This window comes from Panthera tigris, chromosome B3, assembly GCF_018350195.1.
Source record: "Panthera tigris isolate Pti1 chromosome B3, P.tigris_Pti1_mat1.1, whole genome shotgun sequence".
Classification (NCBI taxonomy): Eukaryota; Metazoa; Chordata; class Mammalia; order Carnivora; family Felidae; genus Panthera; species Panthera tigris.
In genome coordinates this window covers 11,170,778-11,183,770 of record NC_056665.1, presented here as the reverse complement: position 1 = coordinate 11,183,770, position 12,993 = coordinate 11,170,778, and the positions used below count along the sequence as shown (strand labels likewise).

The 12,993-nt window shown below is 48.7% G+C and overlaps 1 protein-coding gene and 1 long non-coding RNA gene across 3 annotated transcripts in view; both read right to left on the bottom strand.

Moving 5' to 3' along the window:
* SLCO3A1 (solute carrier organic anion transporter family member 3A1) overlaps positions 1–12,993 on the bottom strand; it is a 311,916-nt gene that overhangs the window by 49,795 nt on the left and 249,128 nt on the right. For both annotated transcript variants that reach the window (XM_042988125.1, XM_042988124.1), the window contains exon 5: positions 4,238–4,402. In XM_042988125.1, coding sequence (XP_042844059.1) covers positions 4,238–4,402 — 165 coding nt within the window. The remainder of the gene's footprint in view (positions 1–4,237; positions 4,403–12,993) is intronic.
* LOC122239381 lies at positions 7,219–11,159 on the bottom strand. Its single transcript, XR_006218399.1, has 3 exons — positions 10,770–11,159; positions 8,589–8,703; positions 7,219–7,887 (listed from the first exon to the last, which is right to left on the bottom strand). It is a non-coding gene; the product is annotated as an uncharacterized LOC122239381 (long non-coding RNA).

Sequence of the window (12,993 nt, the reverse complement as noted above, 5' to 3'; positions counted from 1 at the left end):
GATTTGCTTCATCTAAAACTCAGCTTTAAATTAGCCGTGTGTCATTTATTCACCATGTAGATAGTACATGGCCAATTTCCCAGGGCAGGCTGCCTCCTTCTTGCCAATCAACAGACCTCTAGGTCAATCGACTACACCAACCAGCTGGTATGTGCTAAAAGAATGCAAATTAATTTTAATATTAGGGTAAGAAAAACATAATCAGGAAGGCTGAGCTCTGCAAGAAAATAGCTCAAGTCACATTTAAATGAAACAAAGATCTCTGTGTTACCTGATGCTCTTGGAATGTCTACTTGGTTTTCCCTTGTTCTTGGCGTAGAAACGACCTTCACGACCTAGCCCCCAAGTGCCTCTCTCTGCTCACCCCATGCCCACTGTTCCTCCTTTCCCTCCCCGGGATGGACCAAGCCCATTCAGGTCCCCCCAGGCTTTACACTTGCTGATCCCCCTCCTGGAACATTCTTGCACTATGCCTCCACTTGGCTGGCCCCGTACTCCCTTCAGAGATGCCTTCCCAGCTCACACCATCTAGAGTGGTCCTACACTCCACCCAGGGGCCTCCCTATCATTCCTCACTCCCATTTTATTGTCTTCATGGCTCTCCCCACTGTCTGAAGCTGCCTCATTCCTTTTTAGTTCTCTTGTTTCTTGTTCACTCTCCCCCTCCCCAGACGAAGCTTCCCTGAGCCCAAGAACCTTTTCCATCCCGCTCAGTCCACACGGTTCTGTGTGCCTAGCACAGAGCGGGGCGCTAAGGCTCATTTTCAGGATGCATGGAAAGGTGAGCAGGTTGGATCTGTGTGAATGAACACTGGGAGGACATGCCCACGCCCAGAGAGCAGGCATGTGCTTTGTTTCATTTCCTAGCAGAGACCGCAGGGAGCATCACCTGGTGATGATGGTAACTATGGCAATAACAGGCTTTCGGCGCCTTTTCTCCCAGCCATCATCAGCCTTCTCTCTTCCTCCCTGATGTGTGTGCCACCTTAGCATTCGGTTATCAGAACTTCCCCGAAACTATCCTCATTACGTTAACCTATGCAGATTGAGTCCTTTTTATCTTCATGCATAAATCCATGCCATCAGCGCCTTAATCATCTATGTAGCTCTTTTCGGGACTCTGTCCCATTTGTTGATGGCTTCAAGGCTGGCACAGAGCCACGCACGAAGGCCCAGGGATGACTGCTTGGGCCCTATCCCCTGGGTCTGTAGGAACCAAGCACTTTCTGATGAGAGCCTTGCCTGGTGCTCCCAGTATTTCGCTCTGTCCCCACCGCCCGCCCTCCAGGGTCCATGCTGATTAAAGTGAGGCCCCGAGCAGGACACAGGGAGAGGGCACACATGCTGTGTGGACTGTCAGACAGACGGACTGACAGATGGGCCAGCAGGTGGCCTCTCCGCAAGGTCCTCCCCTGCCAGGCCCTCTGACAGACAGAGTCACTGGGAAAGAAACAGGTGCAAGAAGGCGAGATTGTTGTTTTGACCTTCTGCCCTGAAGACTATTGATTTGTTTGTCAATAGAAACCTTAGGAGTCTATTCTGAAATAAAACATAGCCCCCCGCGCCGCGCGGAAGCAACCAAGCAAATGCAATCAGCACGTAAGAACAGCAGCACAGGAATGAGGAAGAAATGGAGAAACTGGCTGCCGGAGGGCGAAACCAGAGACACCCCAGGTTATAACGAAAAAGTTATGACTTTAATTATAAAAGAAACCCGTTTTACCTATCTCTGTCAGACAGGAACTAAAGGGCTGCCTGCATTTTGCTAATACTTCTTGGAAGTGACACTTAACACAGAAGTGGATGGTAAAGCGTTATTAGTAAAAAAATAAAAAAGAAAAGAAAAGAAAAAAGAAAAAGAGAAAGAAAGAAAGAAGGCTTGTGCAACCCTAGCAGCTCCCAAGGAGACGTGCTATGACCCAGCTGCATTATCATAGTATGTTTTTAATTTTTTTTTTAAATTGAGATATATCATGTGCTGGGAAGTACACAAAGCTTACGGGAACAGCCAATCAATTCCTGCATCTGTATACACCCCTATAACCACGGCTCCAATCAAGCTTAGAACATTTCCAGCAGCCCAGGAAGGTTCCCTGGTGGCTGCCCTCCCCCTCCTCCTGGAAAGACAGTACCCATCATCAAGGCCTCCATCATTTTAATTAACTTCTCCTCTTTTGAACTCATATAAACATGTACTCTTTTGTGCCTGATGTCTTTCAACTCTGTCAGATTCACCCACACGGAGACAGGTATGAAAAGGCTTGCTTTCTCATGCTATGTGAAGACTGCACGAGCATTCCATAATTTATTTACCCATTCTCCTGTCGACAGACATCTGGGCTGAATCCAGTTGGGGCTATTATGCACAAGGAGGCTCTGAACGCTGTCACATACGCGTATCTAAACGAACGGATTTCAACATTCATTTCTGGTGGGAACATGCCCAGAAGTAGAACGGATGGATCCCAGCATAAACGCTGGCTTTACCAGGCACTGCCCAGGAGCTGTCCCAAGCGCTCCCACCTTTGGGCACTGCTAACAGCCGCACGCGAGAGTTCCAGTTGCTCCACATCCTCACCAACATTCGGTGCTATCAGTCCGTGGTATCTCAGTGTGGTTATGTGTTTTCCTGATGGCTCGTGACGGGTTAGCGGCTTTGCATTTGTTTTTTGGCCGTTATGCAAAGACACAGGAAGCGCTGAAGAAGACCATTCCCCTCAGCAGATGATCTGACGCCCCTACTTACCAGAGAAGGTCATTCGTGTGGCCGCAGATCTCTCTCAGATGCAGGGCTGTCCCAGCCGGATTCTCAGTGGCCACACTCATGCTTCTCTCCTCTGCACTTGTAGGACGGATGAGCCTTTCTGTCGAGGGCTGTCCGTCCACACCCCGCTCTTTCCCGCAAATCCCCTCGTGCTGGCTCTTTCCCCTACGCTTAGCAACCTGCTCACCTTTCCAACCTTTCCAGCAATGCAGCATCTCCACCCATCCCCTGGACCCCGACACACACGGCCCGCCTGCTGGGGCCACTCTCCTCTGCTCTACACCTGAGCTTCGGGAAAGTGTCCTACAGTCACAGACTACGCCGTCCCTCTGTGTGGGCTACTCTCCACACAGCGCACAGGCTCCCCGCTTCGCCACTTCTCGGACACAGCTCTGACACAGGTGGAAGGGCGTCCTGGTTGTTGCAACTAATGGGAGGAAACTAACAGCTTCCTTCTTGGAATCATCTCTTCCTGGACTCTCATGCCCTGTGGATTTCTCTCGAACTCCCCCACAGATGCCACTGTTTCCTCACGGTTGGTCTCTCACCCTTTTCCTCTAATTCTCCACCTTCTCATCACGTAACGTTCACTCCCGTGTCCTCCATCCATACACCGATGCTCCCAAACCTCTCTGCCTCACCCGAGTCTCCTTCCGGATCCCCCGCCGAGTCCAGGAGGCCACGTGGATACACCACGGGCATCTCGCGCTCAGGAACTTCAAAAGCGATCCCATCGTCTTCCCCACGGATCTGATTCTTTGAGGTTTCCGGGTTTCACAAATGGTACCACCAGCTGTCCGAGCCAGACCCCTGGAGTCCTTAACTCTCCCGTCTCCCTGGTCAGTTGCGAGGAGGCCACTTTCCTAGCTCCCCCTTAGTAATGCTCTTCCCCTGAGGGCAAATTGGTTTTCCTTACCATGCCAACTCCAAACAGTGGGACGGATGCCTGTAGACTACTACTGAGAAGGATGGGAAGGCCATGCTGGCTCTTGGGGAGAAGGAGTACCATGATCCATAAATTATGTCTGCCACGGGCAGGGGTCAGGAAAGGAGTGCATGGCCTCCAACCTCTGTATTTGCTGACTGCGGGTTTCATGCTGCCAGAAATATTCTTACTTTTTTTACGTACCTGACCGAAGCCTGCTAGCCTTTCAGGATACATCTTTATTCCCCTCTCCCTTCATTCCCTCGTCTCCTCAGTTCTGCAGTTCGCACCCATCTACTGATCTCCTGGCCTGTCACAAGGCTTCTTACATACAATTTATATTCTAGGTCTTTATCATATCCTTTTGGCAAATCTGAGCCCAAGAGTATACTTTGAAATGCCTTCTGCACACAGAGTCCCTGAATACTGCTGCTAAAGGAACAGTAGAGCCTGGGCTCTTTCTTTGGGGGGCCTCGGTAGACCCTGAGAGTGTTACACGCAGGACGGCAGCCCTCTGCCCTCCCCGGGGGACGGAGAGGCGGACTCACCGAGCAGCTGGTTGGCAGAAGAGGTGGTAAGGTTAAACTGCTGCTCTAGGTATTTCCCCAAGAAGGCGGCAAAGCCAGCCACCACTGCAATCTCCATGCAGGCGGCCAGGATGATGCAGGTGAACACGGGGTTGGACAGCAGGTGCTTGGTGACCTTCGGGATCACTGCAGGGAGAGACAAGCAGAGAGCCATGGTCACACACTGCACTCCCAGGTCTTCTGCCCCCCTGGGTCCCTTCTTGACACGCTTTTGTGTATCTCAGTAAACAGCCCGGGGTGTCACCCAGTAGCTCAGGCTGAAACCTAGCGATGGGAAGTCACCCACAACTGTGAAGAGTCTGGCTTCAAAATACAGGCTGATATTTAGCCATTTAAACTGAGAATGAATGCAACGAGGGAAACGATATCACACCTTTTCTTGGTTTACTGGAAATGGTAAGATATTTTATAAGCAATGACAAATTACTTCCATTTCCCCGCCCTGCCAAAAAAAGAGTTTGGGGTTTGTTTCTCAAAGGAAAAAATAGAATTCAATTATAAATTATAAATTGTAAATGTTATAACTACATCAGTATATATAAGCATATTTATCAATAGACCTAGGATAAATATTTGTGACTATATATGTATGTTAAGAAAATATGTTCAATCTTGGGGCGCCTGGGTGGCTCAGTTGATTGAGTGTCCGACACTTGATTTTAGCTCAGGTCAGGATCTCACAGTCATGAGATCAAGCCCTGCATCAGGCTCTGTGCTGAGCATGGAGCCTGCTTGGGATGTGCTCTCTCTCTCTCTCTCTCTCTCTCCCCTGCTCACTCTCTCTCTCAAAAACAAAATAATGCATACATACATACGTGTGTACATATATATATACACGTGTGTGTGTATATATATATATATATATATATATATATATACACACACACACACACATATATACATACATACATATGCTGAGTCAAACCCCACCTCTTCTCAACACGTCTATGGCCAACTCCTTGGAAAAAGTTTCCATGAGTTCTCACATCGGGGAGTCCCAGAGCAACCCAACTAGGGTAGGGTCAAGACCAGTTGAGTCTTGACTTTTGATCTGAAATAATCATTCCCTAAACTGTGGCCAGTGGGATCAACTCAAATTACCATCCTGCTCAAAACTTCCGCTTAGCAATCAGATGACACTTCCTACCACACCCCTTTCTCCCTCCAGTCCAGCCTGCCTGCTCCCACTCTTTCCGATCCCAAGCAGGCCCTCCCCACCTAAGGCTGTGCACTAGGGGCTCCTCCCTCTCCGGAGATGCTCTGCCCCAGATCTTTGCTACATTTGTTCCTTCACCCTCAGGTGGTCTTTTCTCATCATCCAGTCCCACTCAGAAGAAGCTGCCTGCCCAGCCTGGTGCCCGGGGCTCAGGTGAGAACCGACGGCAGGCAAAAGCACTTGGTGACTTGTGCACCGTATTAAGCACCACCAGAGTCAGAAGGCAGGTCTTATTGAGGTTATACATTTCAGTCTTATTTTATTATACTCTATATTTCTCAAAGCAGGTGGTTTCATAAACCACTTAAGATTCCGCACTTATACTGGTGCTTTAAAAAAATGTGCAATTTGTTGTTGTTCTTGCTGTGTTTTTAATTCTTTGAATGCAACCACATTATTTGGATCGTTATTTGCCAGCAAGTAGAATCCTTGGTGTTTGGTGTTCCACCAGATCCCCTCAACTATGGTACGATGACATTTCCTGGCGGTGCGCTAGGGGTCCCTGAAGGTGCGGGTATTAGGGGACAACCCGTCGCTTCAATACTTAGGCTGTTATTTTAATGTGTCCTTACAAAAAAGTCAACTGAAATGTAACTGATATATCCAATGTGTGCTTTCATGGCTCTCGTAGCTTAAAACGATGCCAGGTTAAAACAAGCATATTTAAAGTTATTTAAAGATAAGCCTTAGGTAAATAATGGTACGGGTGGTCAGCAGATATGGCAAAAAAATTATAAAAGCGGTATGCCAGTGGAGTTAGGGAAACTCTGTTCTGTTGTGATAATAATATAGAATATTTGGCATGTGGTATACTTGTTTCCACCTGTGTAAACAGAAAAGATAAGATTGAGTCCCAGATGAAGCAAGTATTATCCTAAGTCTCGGAAGAACCCACCAGCGTTCATGGTCACACAAAATAAACAGGTGAGCCGGGAGTCTACAACTGCATTCCAAGGTGATGAATTAGCCAGCTGTCCTAAAGAAGAGAGCTAATTACACAGACTCAATCTCATCTCCTAGGAGATGAAACCTCTAAATGGCCCAACTAATTAGAATAAAATAATAATAGGGGATACATAAGTTTTTAATAATGTTAACAGACAAGCTCAATACATCAAAATGACAGAACAATGGGTCAGGAAATGGCAGATACGCACGGCTGAAAATTTATCATTTCCATGGAAGAGACCAAGCTTCAAAAATGAAAACCCCAAGAGAAGGATTTAAAGATCCTTTGACATAATGAGAAGAACGCTCTTATGGGAATGGAGTCAGACAACTAGATGCTCAGAATCACTGTGGGCTGAGAAACTCTGTCCTACATCCCAACTAAAAAAATGACCAGAGCTGGTGGCCTCTTCTTTCCTGTAGTAGTCTCACAAAATTTACTAAAACCTTAGGAAGGCAACTGTTGGATGATGCAACCATGTACAAGAACGCACACATGAGCACACACACACACACCGCACACACTCAGAAACTTTGAATCTATAATATTCATTCATTTATACTTTTTTTTTTTGCAAACGCACTGACCTTTACATGTGTTTTGTTTGTTTTTGCAGGGTTTCAAGAATTTAAGATAATCTGACTTTTTTAGGAACATCATTTCAAATAAATGATGCTAAAACTGTCTACTTTAGTGTCTAAATCTGTGTTTAAACATTGAGAAATTTTCCTTGGTTAAATACACATTATTTAAGAATCATACAAATATTTACAGGGATGTTGACTGTGCAAGATTTAAAAATGTAGACTGCTAAACAAATATGGAAGATGAATACATTGGGCGTAAACAGAGGGCAATGAGGTATCTGTTTTCATGTTCAAAAGCCCATTGGATGTTAAGACTCCATCATCATAAATTACTGCTAATGAGTGAAGGCTGATTTGCTATTGTGTGTGGCACATTGTGATGGGGTAATGTGTCCGTGATGAGGGACTGGTTGGCTGTGTGGCACTGAATACCAACCTTCACACTGTAGAGAGACAGGTATGGATCCCAACTAGCGACCACAGTACCTCCCTGTAATGAGTGAATACGAAAGCCCCCAGCTGGTTATGTTTGGCAGATAGAAACACCGTCTCGCGATCATTGCGTTCTTTTGTAATTAAGATGTCTAAACTCTGGAAACACTGCCAACAATCAACAGGCAGGTTGGGGACATTCCAGGAAAACAATCATCCCTTTCACTGCAGGCTTCATCTCCTTTGTTAGGGCGCAGACCATCCGCTGCTGAGCTGAAATCACCAGCATCCTCGAACTAGGAACTCTGTTCTCTGGCTCAGAAAGGACACCAAGGAGGATTTCATTTTGATCATATTATTTGGGTCTCAGTAGCTCCTTGTCCTTGATCATGGCCATCACGATTCATTTGGGGAAAGGGGTGGGTACCTCTCGACAAAAGAAACTCTGGTTAATGGAATGTTTTCATACTTCAGCAACCATCTTAATTATTCCAGAGATAATTCCACTTCAGTGGGAAAGATTCTTTGTTGAGATAGGAGAGCCTGCCTGCTTTTGTCTTAATACCTAATGACTAATTTCGCATTGAATTAGATGTGAAAATTATTAAGTTTGAGGATCATCTGACAGAAGGCCCAGGGAAAACTCAGTGGATCTTATTTGCATGAAGAACATTCTTCTTCTTTTTTTTTTTCCTCTACCAAGCCAATTCACTGCCAGAAATGACAGATTCCTCGTGTTCAGCTATTTTGCTCCCAGGTTCTTCCCTCCATCCTAGGTTTTATTGCAATGACTTGTAACTCTCTCAAAAGATTCCTTTTCAAAGGTTCAGCCTACCCTCCAAAGCCCCAATTTGAAAAAGAGTATTAATTAGCTTGATCCTAGGGCCATCCCAGTATTTCAAGCCTTCTTCATTCAAATGGGTTGCTAAACCCATAAAATTCTAACCTTCCAAGGAGGCCGTAGCTAATGAGGTGGCCCAGACAAATAGAAACTAATGAACCAAGGCCACACTAGGCCACTGAACACCCCTGGTGCCCCTTAGCTCATTACTTCCCACCCGCTGATTTTAGCCTCCGAAGCTGGGAGCTGGGGTGGGAGGCAGCCTCACCAGCTGGGATAGACCTCACCTCTCCTCGGGAGCCAGATACCATCACCAGCAGGCTGGGACGGAGTTGAAAACAGCACCAGGGGGGAGTTCTCCAGGGAAGATGGGTTTTCCACTGCTGTTTTCTGAAGCCATTCCTGTAGGATTGAGATTTCTTGAAAGCTTGCAGGTCCCTCCAGGAGGGAAAAAGGCAGGTTTGGAGAAGTTGTGCGGACGGACACCGACAGAGCATCTCGAGGGCGCCAAGCACCGTTCTAACCACTCCCACATCAAATCACATAATCCTCATAGCACACCTGTGACCCTGGGGCAAGGTACAGCCCCCACTTACAGATAAGGAAACCGAGGCAGGGAGTGGTTCCCAGGGCTAGGGAAGCACGGCAGAAACTCCACCCCTGGCACCGGCTGCCACAGAACGTGCTCTTAACAGGGTGCTATTCAGGTTCCGGTTTGCAGAGGCGCTGCTCTTGGCCCGAGGACTGAGCACGCAGACCCCGCCCCCGGTGATCGAAGGTGCAGCTTAACGCTTAGAAATAATAATACAACAACTCCTATGGGAGCTGGGGGAAACGACTCAGGGGCTTAGTCTATGAGGTTTTTTTTTTTTTGTTTGTTTTTTGTTTTTTTTTTTTCCGGAGGAGGAGGACAGGAAGGGAGGGAAAGAAATGAGAGAAAGAAAGGCTTGCAGAGTCCCGTAAGGAGCCAGGGTGCCGGGATCTGAATTCCATCTCTAAGACCGAGAAGGTCTATGCCCAGAGCTTGCCACCCTGTCCCACGGATGGCTGCGGGGATTAAATGAGACCCCGTGCGTGCAAGCATGTGACTCAGCGCTCCTGGCACACAGGTAAGCCCTCGATGAGCATGACGATAGTTAATGGAACGGAAGTGCTCCTTGGCTACGTTAGGGCAAGAGCCCTCAAGCTGGAGGACACCAGGCCTGCTGTAAGGAGGCCTGTGTGTGAGCAGACGCGACAAGTAAGCAGAGCTGGGAAGTGACTGGGGGGGAAAGCGGGGCTCCTGGGAGCTGCCGCTGGAGCCACTGGCTTCCCAAGGAGATGCCCTTCTGCAGCAGGCTGGATGGGTCAGGGGGTCGGGGGCACGCAACCTTGTCCGCCGCCCTTCCTGGGACCTGATGGTGCCCGGGAACGCATTTGCTGTGGGCCTCAGTGGTGCTGCCCTTGACTCATATATTTCAGCCCTTAGGCTCGCTACTGAAATTGGCCTTGGCCTTCTTTTTCTTTCATAACATTGTTGTCAATACATCACGGTTAATGCTCCCAAGAAGGGGAGACAGAACCAGTGTGTGCAGCTGTTTGGTAATTATGACAGTGACGGGCAATGCTTGCCGGGCCAGCAGTGTCAGAGGGCCAACATGCTAAGGATCCTTCATTTCACTCTGAGGGCTATTCCGGCAGGGTGGTCTCACCATCTCATTGCGGACACAAGGAAAGCAAGGCTTGCCTGAGCGGCTGCCAAAACCACTCTCCTGGAATGCAAAACTCAGGTCTGCCTCCTCTCCAGAACCCGCTTCTAAATCTTCAGGTCTCTGCATGGGGACGTGAGTCAACGGAAAAGCGGTTTTCTGAAAGAGAAGTCGTCACGAAGCACTTCCCAGAGCATAGGTCCCAGGAGCAGAAGAGAACAGAGCGGCGGAAGGAGTGGGGTGGGCCTAAGATACATAACAGCCTCCAGGTCACGACCAAATCCAAACGAAAGGGGACGGAAGAAGTAACGAAAAAGATGTGAATAAACACCAAAGTGGAGGCATGACATTGAAGTCATGGTAGGGTGCATCCTAGGAAGTTTCCTGGCATGGCACAAATGTTTGGAGGTCACCAAGATGGGTCCCTTGTACCCCGTGCAGGCTGTCATCCGTGCACTAGTGTCCCCGGGACACCCTTGCCTGGGTCCTCCAGTCTCTCCCATGAGAGGAGCCACCTGCACACAGAGATGGGGCAGCTCCAATCCTAGATGTGGGCACTATGCCCGGTGAGAGCAGATGCTTAATAAACGCAAGATGGTTGAAAGAATCCAATAAATAAACACACTGCAGTCTCAAAAGGTAACTGTCACAATCTCTTAGGAAACATTCACTGTGGAAACAGAGACCATGGGTCACATTCCACAGGCTCATGGGCCGTGACAGAAGTGGGAATAAGTAGCTAATATGGCCATTTCCACTGCCGATTCTAGAAGTACCTACATCATTCCCTTGGGTGGGGTGGGGAGAAGTCCGGGTGGGAGGGGAAGCCTGGTGTCAGACAGCCTTCTGGAAGCGAGTGCCTACTATGTACAGGCCCAAGACTGGCTGACTTGGGCTCATTGTGACCTCGTCGCTGCAGATGAGACTGTCCCCCAGGCTCTGTTCTGGGCTGTTGAGGGACCCAGGGGAGCTTCCTGGAACCCTCTCGTTGCCAGCTGTGAGACAAGCAGCTATCCGGCTTCCATTTACCCATCTTTGGTAACAGGCCGAAGGTACCACGTCCCGTGGATGGAGAAGGTCATGGTTTGAGCAAACAAACAAGACGCCATCGGCACAGGAAACGAGGATTTAGACTAAAACCCAAGCATCCAATGGGTGTGGACTGGCCAGGGAAACCCAGACCCAATCAGTCCTATTTTTCATTTTTTAATTTTTTTAACGTTTATTTATTTTTAAGGAAAAGAGACACAGAGCATGAGCGGGGGAGGAGCAGAGAGAGAGAGGGAGACACAGAATCTGCAGCAGGCTCCAGGCTGTCAGCATAGAGCCCAACGCGGGGCTCAAACTCACAAACCACGAGATCATGACCTGAGCCGAAGTCGGACACTTAACTGACTGAGCCACCCAGGCGCCCCTATCAATCAGTTCTATTCTTTTTTAAATCCCCAGTTCCTCATAACACCGCCAAGAAGGCCCGAGAGAAAAAGATTAGTGGTGGGGGCACGTTAGCTGGCTTAAGCCCAAGCACCCCCAGAGGCACAGCTATCTCCTACAGCTTCAAATTGGTGACCCCCAGGAGGCTGAAGTCGGAAAAACAGCATGGTGAGACAGAGAAAGGAGCCTGGGACTCTGGAAGCTGTCTCAGATGCAACTGTTGCGTCTTTCTGTTGTCAGAGGGAGCAAGCAGAGAATGACTAAAGAAATAAAGAGCCTTGCGTAAGCAAAACGCCACTTTTGTAACTTCAGGCCAGCCCCTAAGAACCTCTCCGGGAGCATGATGCGCCATATCAGCGGTGGCATTTAGCATTCACGAAAACTCTGCCTGTAGGGGAACGCACGGCTGGAAAAAGAAAGAGCAGTGCTCACAAGAGAAATGGTGGATTTCGACACCCAAGTTGATACAAGTGCCCGTCTCTAAGCCCAGGCTCCCTAACGCTACCTCCTGAAGTGCTGCATTTACAACAGACCTTCTCAGAGCCTTCAATGTGCTAATGTCACTGTGGACCTCCCAAATGGGTCATGTCACACACTGTCCCAAGCTTATTTCACGCGAGGGTCTCCTCCCCACATTTCTTCTTATTTGCAACTGTGGCAGAAACAACTCTGATGGAAACCCCCCAAAGGACCCTCACCACCTCTTGTATTTGTTTTCAGTTGGGGTTTCACTTAGAATCGCCGTAGAGCTTTAAAGACATCCGGGTGCCTGGGCCACCTCCCTCTTCCCTAACAGACTCATGGAATCAGTCTCTGGGGGTGCAGCCGGAGCGTGGGCGTGTTTCAAGAACCCCACAGGTGATGCTGAGTCAAACCCCTAGCTGGGAAACAATGGCTCATAAAGTCCAGACACTTCAGAAGAGCAATGCGAACGCCCTCCATAATCCATTCATAATTTTACTGAAGACTTACTGAGTGGCCTCAGATACCAGGAACTCTGCTAGGTGCAGGAATGGACACGGGACTGTATTCTACCACGACCTCTTCTAAGTCCTAGTCCCCAGAACCAGATGTCTCTCTCCCACCCCCATCTTGGACATTTTTTTAAAGTTTGTTTGAGAGAGAGTGTGTGGGCATGAGCAGGGGAGGGGCAGAGAGAGAGAGAGAGAGAGAGAGAGAGAGAGAGAGAGAGAGAGAATCCCAAGCAGGCTCTATGCTGTCAGTGCAGAGCCCGATGCAGGGCTCGAACTCATGAACCATGAGGTCATGACCCGAGCCGAAATCAAGAGTTGGATGCTTTCCTGGCTGAGCCACCCAGGCGCCCCTTGGGCATTTCTGCCCCCTGCCTCTGTTTGCGCCTGCCCCCGGGCCTAGAAGCCTTTCTCCTCCCTCCACCCACAGGGATCCTGCTCATCCTTGCAGATCAGGCTGAAATGCTACATGCTTTCTGCACCTGTCTTCAGGTCCTCCCTGTGGACTCAGTACATCCCTCCAAACCTCCTGCGATCCCCACCACCTTATATCCTTATTCTGGTAACATTTCCTAAAGGCCTGAAGAGTTTACCTAACA